At 42.1% G+C, this 12,745-nt stretch overlaps 1 protein-coding gene across 1 annotated transcript; it reads left to right on the forward strand.

Moving 5' to 3' along the window:
• The first annotated feature begins 1,050 nt into the window (after window positions 1-1,050).
• On the forward strand, window positions 1,051-10,467 carry Acrv1 (acrosomal vesicle protein 1). The gene is made up of 4 exons (XM_013009464.1): window positions 1,051-1,102; window positions 5,585-6,169; window positions 7,523-7,642; window positions 10,343-10,467. The coding sequence occupies exons 1-4, from the start codon at window positions 1,051-1,053 to the stop codon at window positions 10,465-10,467; spliced, it is 882 nt and encodes a 293-aa protein (XP_012864918.1).
• The last annotated feature ends 2,278 nt before the right edge of the window (window positions 10,468-12,745 follow it).

The raw sequence follows: 12,745 nt of genomic DNA on the forward strand, positions 1-12,745 counted from the left end.
ATAAGAGTCTCACAGACTTTCCTGCCTGGGCTGGCTTTGAACCATGATCCTCAGATCTCAGCCTCCTGAGTAGCTAGGATTACAGGCGTGAGCCACTGGCACCCGGCTCACCATCTGAATTTTTATCATGACATAGTTCTACATGAAAAGGACTTCATATTAGTGGGAGGGGTTGAGGAAATTTCAAAAGGGAATTTGGGACACCTACATTTTACCAACAGCAGAGACAATTATTATTCCTAAGCTAAATGGGCGGGGGGGGCAGGGGGGGAAGAAAACTGGTTATAATAGTTCAGTTGAAAGTCAAGAGTCATGAGAGAAAACTCTGTAGTATAAAAACCCAATGTGTGGCAAGAACAAAATAGAAATAAGAATGATGGAAGAGGTGACCTTGATCAAGGTCCATTATATTCATAAGCTGACACATTGAATTGAAACCCCTTTGTACAACTGCTTACAAGTTAAAATTTTTTAATAAAAACAAATTTTGAAGAGAATAGCACCCCCACACCCCTACCCCCGTACACACCATATACCTGATTTTTTATTGGCTAAACTCAATCTGAAGCCAAACCTAACCATTCAGATGATGATGCCAACAGAGATCAGCCTTCCGGGATATAGACTGTGGCCATAGAAGTCTGGTTTAGAGAGCCAAACAGAAAATAACCAGTCTATCACACCTCACTATCCTGAATACTCTAAAATAAAGTGATACCCTTTCAACTTTACTACACAGAACATAGGATTGGAGGTAATAAGTATCTTAAGATAGAGCAAATAGTCCCAAAAACACTATCCTACACACAGAAAAATACTCTTAGCCTTCAATAGTGGCATCTGCCATGGGTTGTTAAAGGCCAATCTGCCAGAACAGGCAGATTAGGACCTCATTAGGACCTCAGAGTACAACCCATTGTGAGGAAATATGGGTCGGGTTTCTCAAGTTCTAGAATTCCCAGAGGCTCTGATTCAACATTGGGAGCTTCTGCTGTTTCTTCCCAGCTCTTGGGAGCTCCATACTAGAGATCCTTCTTTTCCTAAATCCAGATGAACAAGTTAATCTTACTAATAAGTCTTTATCTGCTTGGATCTGCCAGAGGTGAGTCTTTTTTCTAGACATCTAGACTCTTGGATAGCAAAGAGGGTCTTCTTTAAGGTGTTTCTGCACTTGAGGGAGAAAAGACTAGTCTCTTAGTGGTAACCATACCAAACCAGGATGATTCATCAAGAATAACCAAACAGAGACACAAGAATAACCTCAAGAATAACCACAAGAATAACCTCAGAGGGCTGGGAAGGTGGCTCAGTGGTAGAGCACTTGCCTTGCATGCCTGAGGCCCTGGGTTCGATTCCTCAGCATCACATAAGAAAAAAGAAAAAAGCCGGAAGTGGCTCTGTGGCTCAAGTGGTAGAGCACTAGTCTTGAGCTGAAGAGCTGAGGGACAGCGCCCAGGCCCAGAGTTCAGGCCCCATGACCGGACCCAAAACAAAAAAAGAGTAACCTCAGAGACACAAACAGCACCTGTTTTCTCAAATGCAGAACCTAGATCTAAAATATAACTGAATAGCTGGGTGCTGGTGGCTCACACCTGTAATCCTAGCTACTCAGGAGGCTGAGATCTGAGGATCGCAGTTCAAAGCCAGCCGGGGCAGGAGAGACTGTGAGATTCCTACCTCCAATAAACCACCAGAAAACCGGAAGTGGCGCTGTAGCTCAAGTGGTAGAGCGCTCGCTTTGAGCTGATAGAGCTGAGGGACAGCACCCAGGTCCAGAGTTCAAGTCCCACGACCGACAAAAATAAATAAATAAATAAAATATAACTGAACATGATAAATTATGCAGGACTTTAGGCATTTACACATAATGATATCAAAGGAGGATATTCTTAAGAAAGGAACACAAAGGCACAATGCCTATGTGTATCTGATCATATGAAATATATACTATTTGTTCAAATTAACTCCAGGAAATGGAAACAAGGTTTTGTTGTTTTTTCTTGATTGCTGTTTTTGTTTTCTTTTTGTCTTGTTTGGTTATCTGTCTATGAGGGGGTAAGGGTGGGGCACAGAAGTAGAGGGATAAAGAGTGAACAAATGCAGCAGTGGTACTCACTAGACACTGTTGAAAACCAACTATACAATTTGTGAATGGGAACAGAAAGGAAAAACTGGGAGAGAATAGAGGAAGGGGTGTCCAAAAAGAAATGCACACCCTACCTGATTTCTGTAACTATAATCCCCCTGTAAATCACTTTTATAATAATAAATTAAAAAATAACTAAACGACCAATTTGGAGAGCTCCTGAATAAGTTGGTTTTCCCAAGTTATGGCTTGGCAGTCAGAGGGACTTAGGGCCTGGCACATTTTTTCTGATTTCAACCACTTAATATTTGAATATGATGTTCTGTAAGGTAGGAGGACAGGACTATGGGTATAGTGCTAGTCCAGTAGTTTGTCTTCACAAACTGAGTAAAAGGGATCTTTGGGTAATTAACATGACAAGAAAAGAAACAGATGCATGATGTGCCGAGAAATTCATCTCAGAACATAGTACAGTTATGATGCAGAGACCTGGTAAACCTGTCCTTTATGGCATTCTTCTAATTTTCAGTATGTTCCCTTTTGGGGCTCCCTATTCATGGAAAACTGTGTTCCCTCTGGCCTCCTACAAGAAAAGAGAGAAGCCATGAGCTCTGGCCTATTGGCGAAATGACAAATGTTCTCAGCAGTGTTGGCTTTCAGTGGTTTTGCTTTTTGCTTTTGTTCAATTTTCAAATTGTGGCCATGGAAACACAGATACACAGACATTAGATGGTAGAATGTGTCAGTCGTGTAGTGAAGTAATAGACTGTAAACTCCAAAAATGGCTAAGAAATTAGCATGCTTTTGTTCAAACCTCTTTTTTGTATCAGAAACATTTCATTTAAAAATTTTGTTAACAACTGAAGCCAGGCAAACAGATATTTATATAACAGACTTCCTAAAGTTTTATCAGATCCTACCATTTTTTTATCTCAATATATTCTAACCCTAGTTTTGTAGATTGTTGTATTTATCTCTTGCAGGATTCTTAGAGCTAATTTATCTTTGTGTGTATGTACCAGTGCTGGCAGTTGAACTCAGGGCCTAGGCACTATCCCTAATCTGCTTTTGCTCAAGGCTAGAACTCTACCACTTGAGCCCCAGCTCCATTTCTGGCTTTTTAGTAGTGTAGTGGAGATAAGAGTCTTATAGACTTTCCTTCAGGGGCTGGCGTCAAACTATGATCCTCAGATATCAGCTTCCCAAGTAGCTAGGATTACATTTGTGGCACCTGGCTAAAGTATCTGTTTTGGGATTTTTTTTGTTTTTTGTTTTTGGGGGGTGGGGTCTGGTCGAGGGCCTGAACTCTGGGCCTGGGCGCTGTCTCTCAGCTCTTCAACTCAAGGCTAGCGCTCTACCACTTGAGCCACAGTGCCACTTCCGGTTTTTTTCTGCTTATGTGGTGCTGAGGAATCGAACCCAGGGCCTCATGAATGCAAGGCAAGCACTCTACCACTGAGCTGCCTTCCCAGCCCCCTAAAGTATCTTTTATGACTACACATCAGCCTAAAGATCCCACAGTGTCTTGCAATTTGGGGCTAGGTTTAACAACTCATTGGTTGTTGTATACTACCTTCCTCTAGGCTGCTCAGTCTAATAATCAAGTGGTATATTTAGTGCTCCTTTTCAACTAAAATAAAAGCCATACATAAAAGAATAAATGATAGTCATTAATGAGATGGATTAAAGGGAGAATAGTGGCCAGAGAAGAATGATCATCTAAGGATTGTGTAATTTCTAACGTAAGACAGACAGCAAAGAAATGAAAACTTGAGTACCTAGGCCATGGCAAGGGACCTCACAATTTATCTTACTGAAAACCTAGTAACTCTATGAAGTGTTGCATAAATAGTCTGTCACAAGAAACCTCAATTCAGAGATGCATAACAGGAATTTTTGTGTTATTTAGTTTTTTGGACCAGAAACTCAAAGCCTGGGTGCTAGCCTTGAGTTCTCACTGCCCCCACACACTCCCTTCCCCCAAAGCTAGTGCTCCACAGCACTTGCGCCAGCCACGGCTCCACTCCCAGCTTTTGTGGTGCTTAACTGAAGTCTCTCAAACTTTGCTGCCCAGGCTGGCTTTAAATCACAATCCTCAGATGTCAGCTTCCAGAGTTGCTAGGATTACATGTGAGTTACCAGCACCCAGCTGACATGATAGGAATTTTTTAACCTGATAACTTATAGAAACTCTGAGTCCCCAAGCCAAGTGGATTACAGTGTAAAAAAGAACATGACTTTACCAAATAAAAGGGACTTCATCCCTTGTAACTTTTTTTTTTCGTCGTGGGCCTTAAACTCTGGGCCTAAGTGCTGTCCCTCAGCTCTTCAGCTCAAGGCTAGCACTCTACCACTTTCCTTACAGCGCCACTTCCCGTTTTCTGGAGGTTTATTGGAGATAAGAGTTTCACAGACTCGGGCTGGGAAGGTGGCTCAGTGGTAGAGCGCTTACCTTGCATGCTTGAGGCCCTGGGTTCTATTCCTCAGCACCACATAAGCAAAAAGAAAAAAGCCGGAAGTGGCACTGCGGCTCAAGTGGTAGAGCACTAGTCTTGAGCTTAAGAGCTGAGGGACAGCCCAGGCCCAGAGCTCAGGCCCACGACCGGACCCCCAAAAAAAAAAAAAGTTTCACGGACTTTCCTGCCAGGGCTGGCTTTGAACCTCGATCCTCAGATCTCAGCCTCCGGAGTAGCTAGGATTACAGGCGTGAGCCACTGGCGCCTGACTCCTTGTAACTTTTATAGGCTCCTTTAGTATGAAGATTAATATAGCCCTCCGATTGTCCATTCTTTGTGTAAGGCCTTGAGTTATACACACACACACACAGACACACACACACACACACACAGAGCCACCTTCAGTTTAGCTGAGATTACTCAGCTATTATAAATATTCCTTTCTCTCTGTTCACAATTCCTTGCCTTTCATCCATACTGGAACTGGAGAAAGGTTGGTGGCAGATTTGTGATAGCATAAGTGAGGGTCCTCTATTCCTGATGCTGGCTTTGACAGGGCGATACATTCATTTCCCTCAGGTGCTTTTGGTGCACAGGTGAGTGAATCTCCTTGTGCAGTTCTTTTTTGTTTTTTGCCAGTTGTGGGGCTGAACTCAGGGCCTAAGCGCTGTCCCTCAGCTTCTTCAGCTCAAGGCTAGCGCCCTACCACTTAAGCCACAGCACCACTTCTGGCTTTTTTCTGCTTATGTGGTGCTGAGGAATCAAACCCAGGGCCTCATGCATGCAAGGCAAGCGCTCTACCACTGAGCCACCTTCCCAGCCCCCTTGTGCAGTTCTTAATCTCCCATTTTTCACATCTTTCCTGATCTCTTGGAATAGTTAGCTGACTTCACCCAGCATTTGTGCTATTTTTCAAATGACTGCTCTTGACCCCCAAGAAACCCAGGAGTCCCCATTTAACTCACTTCAGGTGAGAGAATAGGGTGAAAGTAGTCTTCACCTCATTCTTTCTCACCTTCACAATCTCTTTTCTTCATCCCAGAAGCATCAGGCAAGCCTGATGAGTCTCTTGGCTCTATGGCTCACCAAGCTTCAATTCAGCAACTGTCAGGTGAGTACTTCTCACTTGGAAACCCTTCACACATTGATGCTTTATATGAGACTTCAGGCAAGAATGCTTTGAGTGAGCATGGCTCCACTGAGCATGCTACAATCGAGCATGGTTCAACTGAGCATGCTACAATGGAGCACAGTTCAACCGAGCACGCTACAATGGAGCACGCATTTACTGAGCGTGCTTCAAGTGAGCACTTTTCAAGTGAACACAATTCAGGTGACCAGTCTTCAGGTGATAAGTCTGCAAGTGACCAGTCTTCGGGTGACCAGTCTTCAGGTGAACACACTTCAGTTGACCAATCTTCAAGTGACCAATCTTCGGGTGAACATTCTTCAGAACAATCTCCAGGTGAACAATCTTCAGTTGAACAGCTTGCAGGAGAAAAGGGTATGGGTGAACAGTCTTCAGGTGAACAGTCTTCGAGTGAACAGTCTTCGAATGACAAGATTTCGACTGAACAGCTTTTGAGTGAACAGCCTTCAAGTACTCCACTTGCAAGCACTTCAGTGGGTAGGTACTAGTCACTGAGGTACCATTGACTTCACGTGGGAAGTGGGAGACACATCAGGAAAATCTAATTCTAGAAAAGAATTTAATTTTACAAAGAATCATTAAGGTGTCACAAATAACTTTCACAAAGACCCTCCAGGTTTCTTTACAATAATACCAAGAGGCTTGGTCCATGTTTTATGGGGCCCTAAAGACTACATACATAATTTAAAGGCACTCTTTTAGTAACATGAATATAGAATGCCAGTAGCTCCTTTCAATTCCACTGTCCATAAGAAATTATGGATATAAATGCCCACAGCTTCCCTAGAAGTAGTGGGTTAATAGAAGTTCTAATTTTGGAGACAAAAATAAGGCATGCAAAGTATGCAGACATTTTTTTGCCTGCTATATCCAAAGTTCCCAGGATTACTGTGATTCTGTGACTTTTCCTTAAAAGGGGCTGACCAAGGAAGGAAAATAAAACCCGAAGTTTGATGTCACAACCTATTATCAGATGTAAATATTTCCTATTTCACTATTATGCTAAATGTTCAAATGTGAGAGGGAAGTGAGGCAAAAGTGGAAAACCTTGGTTTCAAATGCGGTCTGTCTAAAGCATGTACTCTTTTTGTCACTACCACCCACCACTACTCTTAAGTTTCTTGATAAGGGATTAGCACTATAGATAGTAAAACAGCAATATGATCAATGCCATCAGTGACATTCAATAAGGTCAAGTTGAAAACAGAAAATAATTCAACATGCAAGTGTTCAAACATAGCTTACTTATCAGTCAGATTTGACATCAAGTGTTTTTTGCCTGGTGGGTATGTGAGAGTATGACAGGAAATAGGAAAGGGAAGCCATTTTAGATCACTTTGCTTCTGTGGAGTAAGATATGGCAGAAGGACATCTATAAAAGTATAGGAAGCCGGCTGGGAAGGTGGCTCATGGTAGAGCGCTTGCCTCACATACATGAGGCCCTGGGTTCGATGCCTCAGCACCACCTAAACAGAAAAAGCCAGAAGTGGCACTGTGGCTCAAGTGGTAGAGCACTTGACTTGAGCTAAAGAGCTGAGGGACAGCACCCAGGCCCAGAGTACAAGCCCCATGACCCACTCCTCCCCCCAAAAAAAATTCTAGGAAGCCAATAGAAATAAGAACTGGAAGATAAGTCAGTATTAGATAAATTTGGCATTCATCAGCAGTGAATTCATAAAGTGTAGAAGTATTCTCTGTCAGACAGAGGGCCTTGGGGTATCTACCCCAACAAGAACTAAGAAATGTGTTGTATACTAACTACTTATTAAACATCACCCCTCCCCAGGGGTGTCCATATGGAATTTCATCAGGGCTCTCTTGCCATTTCAGGCTCAGCATTAAATTGCCACACATGTGCATATATGAATGATCAAGGAAAATGTCTTCGTGGAGAGGGAGTCTGTACCACTCAGAATTCCCAGCAGTGCATGTTAAAGAAGATCTATGAAGGTATATAAGAACTTCCTGGGGAAATCTTTGCCATAGAACATATCAAACTAAGTACTAATAAGCAGCTTGGAGATTCAGAACCTCATTCTTTCAAAGATTATGAATTCCAGCCAGGCACCAATAGCTCAAGCCTGCAATCCGAGCTACTCAAGAGGCTAAGATCTGAGGGCCACATTTCAAAGCCAGTCTCGGCAGGAAAGTCTGTGAGACTCTTATCTCCAGTTAACCACCAAACAGAGCCAGCACTGGAGCTGTGGATCAAGTGGCAGAGTGCTAGCCTTGAGCAAAAAAGTTCAGGAACAGTGCCCAGGCCCTGAGTTCAAGCCCCAGGACTGGCATGCATACACGCCACACACACACACACACACACACACACACACACACCCAGGTATACACACACACACACACACACACACACAATACAATCCCAATCCCAGATCTTGATGGAGAGGTAGAGGGCCTTACACACACACACACACACACACACACACACACAGAATACAATTCCCCCCCCACACACACACACAGAATACAATCCCAATCCCAGATCCTGATGGAGAGGTAGAGGGCCTTCCCAGTAGGCCTTTAGATTTCTAAAAAGAAGGCAAGGAAGCTAGTAAGAAGAAACATGTAAGCTGGGTGCCAGTGGTTCATGCCTATAATCCAAGTGGAAATGTCAGGCTGAAATCTGAGGATCAAGGTTTGAAGCTAGCCCAGGCAAGGAAGTTTGTGCTGTGGCTCAAGTGGTAGGATATAAACCTTGAGCAAAACAGCTAAGAGACAGTACCCAGGCACAGAGTTCAAGCCCTAATACCAGCACACACACACATACAACCAACAACAAAAATAACTGAAACACTTGCATTTCCCCTTAATTTAATGAGATACTGACTATAAACTCAGAACTACATCATTGGATTCATGGCTATTTGTTTCTGAAAGCTAAAATTGTCTAGCATATGATAAGCATTTAGGAAAGACTGAATAAACTTAACAAAAATTTCTACAGATGTAGTCACAGGTTTCCACACGAAAGCCCAAAAGAGGGCCAAGACTGAGTTGAAGCATCAGTAACTACAAAAAAAAAAGGAAAGAGGGAGAGAAAGAAAGAAAGGAAAGAGAAAAAAAAGAAAGACAGGGAGGGAGGGATAAAGGAAGAGAAGAAGGGAGGAAGGGAGGAAGGCAGGCAGGTAGGCAGGAAAGACAAAAAAAGGAAAAAGAAAAATCTTTGGAGGAACATATAATATGTAGGCCAGTAGTTCTTAGTCTTGGCTGCATATTAGAAAAATCAGCTGAGCAGTCTCTTAAAAAAAAATCTTACTGCTCAGGCTACCACAGTTAGATCAGAATATCTGGAGCGGACTCCCCAAGGCATCAATACAGAACCACTGATTCAGTCATATAGCAATGGCTGACAAAGGAATATACCAGAGGGAATTATGGAAGCAAAAGTCAGAGAAAATAGTATATAAATAGCAGGAGAAACAGCAAAAAGCCTTTGGGGATGACAGGGAGGGAAATAGAGAATATAAATTTGGAAAGGTTGGTTGGCTGAAGCAAGGTCATACAAGATCTTCAAGGTTACTTTAAAGAGTTTAAATTTAGGAATTGTAAGGGGCTGACCTGATAAGGTTAATACTTAAAATAGTTCTCCTTTATTTAATCCACTCCTGTTTAACAGGTACTGAGATACATTTTCTCATTCAGTCCTCAGAGAGGAAGAATTTTTTTTCCTGTTGACAGAAAGGGAACAGAAAGAAAAACAACATAGTGTGCTCTCTCTCTCTCCCTTTCTCTCCCTCTTCCTCTCTGCTCTTTGCTTGTTATTTATACTTTCCAATGTCTAGCATACTTCCCTACAAACAGTAATGGCACCTTAATCTTTTGATGAATGTTAACAGTGACAGAAACAGCATACATTGCAAAAGTAGAATTGGTAGAGTTTCACAACCAGTTGGATGGACAAGGCAAGGGGGGAGTCAGAAAAAATAAGATTTGAGAGAAAGTGGTCTATCTATATAAGGGAACTGTCAGAAGACAAGCTCTGGGAAGGATGGTACAGTTACATTTGTGGCAAAGAAAACTCTAGTTGTCTTTACCATATCTGCATAGAAATAAAAATCAATTAATTGGAAATGTGGAAATTTAACTTGGGAGAATAGAGACAATTGGATCCAGAGAAACAGACAGAGAATAGTGGGGAAGACCTAGTCAGAAGAAAATGTAAATAAAATAAAAAGGGTAAAGTAAATAAAAAGGGTATAGTCAACAACATTGTCTGCATGAAGGAAAGTCAAAGAATTGTCCTGAGACAAGTCTGCAGAATGTGATGAGCAGAGCTCAGATTGAAAGGGAAGTTTCAGCACAGTAGAATCATGGTTCAGAGTGCCCAGGGCCAAAATATGAATAGGAGGGGAAGGATGGTGGTATGACAGCAACATAATCAAAAGAAAATAGATTTTGAGAGGGAGAAAGACCATTTTTGTAAACCCAAATTGAAGATAAATGAGAGAAGTGGGCAAGTGAGGAGGGAAAGCTCCTGGAGAGGGCAGACAGAATAGAAAAGGGCAGACGGAGTAGAAAAGATATAGACATGGAAGTCAGCCCTACCTGCCTGGGCATGCCGTGGACCAAGGATAATGGTTAAAGTTGGAGGAGGAAGCTTTCTGCTAACTGCAGGTCTGTCTCTGCTCCTTTCAGCTGGAAAACTCCAATTCATGGTTCAGGGGTGCGAGAACATGTGCCCATCTATGAACCTCTTTTCCCATGGAACCAGGATGCAAATTATATGCTGTCGGAACCAACCTTTCTGCAACAAGACCTAGAAGCCTGTGCCCTGCTTCTTGCTCTGACTCAGGCAGCAAAAAGCCTCCATCACCGTATATAGTTCAATTTACATTCAGCTTCTAGAACTAACCACATCTGCTCTGCCTGAGCATTAGACAGGATGCTCAAACATCTTCCCTCTTTTATTAGCCATTCTCTGCCCCTGCCCTTCCCTTCCCTAACTCTCCCTTTCCTTCCCTTCCACCTTCCTCTCTTCTCACCTTTCTCTTCTCCCTCCTCTCTCTCCTCAAAGAATTTTTCAATAAACTCCTCATGGTTAAAGAACACAAGCTCCAGACAAACTTCTTTTCCCATCAGTCCAACTGCAGTCAGCCCTATGTTTCTTTCTACCACCACTTCAGTAAACATTTTCTATAACCATTCCCATGATCATGAAAATGAAGGGTCTCCCAAGGCAGACATAACAAGGAATGCAAAGTAGGTACGGATCTTTCCTGGTGTCAATCTTATGCTGCAGTATACTGCACTCAACACTTACTGAGCATTCTGCCTCCAATAGTCCACTATGATGATGACTCCTTTTTATTTGCTGTATAAATATGTGCAAATATGCATTACTGAACATAATAGGGAAAGCAGAATACTAAATACTCTTTTGCCTCAAGGTATCTTTACATACATAGTAACATTTAATACTATAGAAAAGAGTCCAAAAAGGTAGAAAGAAAACAAGGATGCTTATTTTAATAAGTATATGTAAGTATATTATATGAGTATATAATAAAGATATGTGACCTACAGATGTTTTATTTTTTCATATCCCATGTTATTAACTGATCAACCTAATAAAGCTACTGAAAGCCTGGCCTGGGTTCTGAAACCAAACATGCATGGCCTCCATCTTTTCACTCTGAATATTAGCCAAATTCGTTTTTTGAGGGGAAGGGGAGGAGGTATTAGAATTTGAACTTAGGGCCTGATGCTTGCTAAGTGCTTTCTACCAGTTGAGCCACTGTACCAGTCCCAGAATACTATTTTCAAGACCAAAATCAATCCTCTTCTCCTATGAGAGCTCATCTCCTCTCAGACATTACTTCCACATACTTCAGGTTTAAGTCTACTCACATCAACTGGTGGTCTTAATGTATTTTGCAACATAATTTTATTTTTGGTTGGTCGTGGATCTTGAACTCTGAGCCTGGGCGCTGTCCCTCAGCTCTTCAGCTCAAGGCTAGTGCTCTACCACTTGACCCACAGAACCACTCTGGTTTTTTCTGCTTATGTGGCACTGAGGAATCGAACCCAGGGCCTTATGCATGCAAGGCAAGCACTCTACCACTGAGTCACCTTCCCAGCCCAACACAATTAAAGTCCAATTTATCAGTTTTTTTTTTCTTTTGACATTAGGACTTTTGGTCTCAAGCTTAACTGTATCAAGAAAGACATCAATTTTACCATAGGTAAAGTTTAAAATCTTAATATATATGTATATAGACACAGATGTACACACATGAAGAGCTACACACAGGTCTTACATAGGCAAATCACCCCCATTCTCTGATCAGAGAATGAGATCCTATCTCAAAAATAATCAGCAAAAATCAGGGGAAAAAGTATGGCTCTGCAGTAAAGAGTGCTTTCTTTCCTTCTTTCCTTTCTTTCTTTCTTTTTCTTTTTTTATCGGTCTTGGGGCTTGAACTCTGAGTTTGGGTGCTGTCCCTGAGCTCTTCAGCTCAAGGCGAGTGCTCTACTGCTTGAGCCACTGCACGACCTCCAGTTTTCTAGTGGTTCTACTGGAGATAAGAGTCTCACGGACTTTCCTGCCAGGGCTGGCTTTGAACCACAACCCTCAGATCTCAGCCTCCTGAGTAACTAGGATTACAGGTATGAGCCACCGGTGCCCAGCAAGAGTGCTTTCTTAACAGTTAACACAAGGACCCAATTCAAACCTAAGTACAAAAAAAGTCCAGGACCAGACAGATTCCCTGACTTCTATGGGATCTTTAAAGAAATACAAACACTAATGTTCCTCAAGCTATTTCATGAAATCGAAAAGGAACGGCTACAACAAAACTCATTCTATGAAGTAAGGTACCCTGATACTGAAACCAGATTAAGGACAGAATGAAAAAATTATAGACTAATTTCCCTGATGAACACATAATTCTCAATAAAATATTTTTAAACTAGCCAGGCACCAGTGGCTCATACCTGTAATCCTAGCTTCCCAGGAGGCTGAGATCTGAGAATCGAGGTTCAAAGCCAGATGAGCAGGAAAGTCCATGATACTTTTATATCCAATAAAAACTATTCTGT

This window comes from Dipodomys ordii, unplaced genomic scaffold (assembly GCF_000151885.1).
Source record: "Dipodomys ordii isolate 6190 unplaced genomic scaffold, Dord_2.0 Scaffold10, whole genome shotgun sequence".
Classification (NCBI taxonomy): domain Eukaryota; kingdom Metazoa; phylum Chordata; class Mammalia; order Rodentia; family Heteromyidae; genus Dipodomys; species Dipodomys ordii.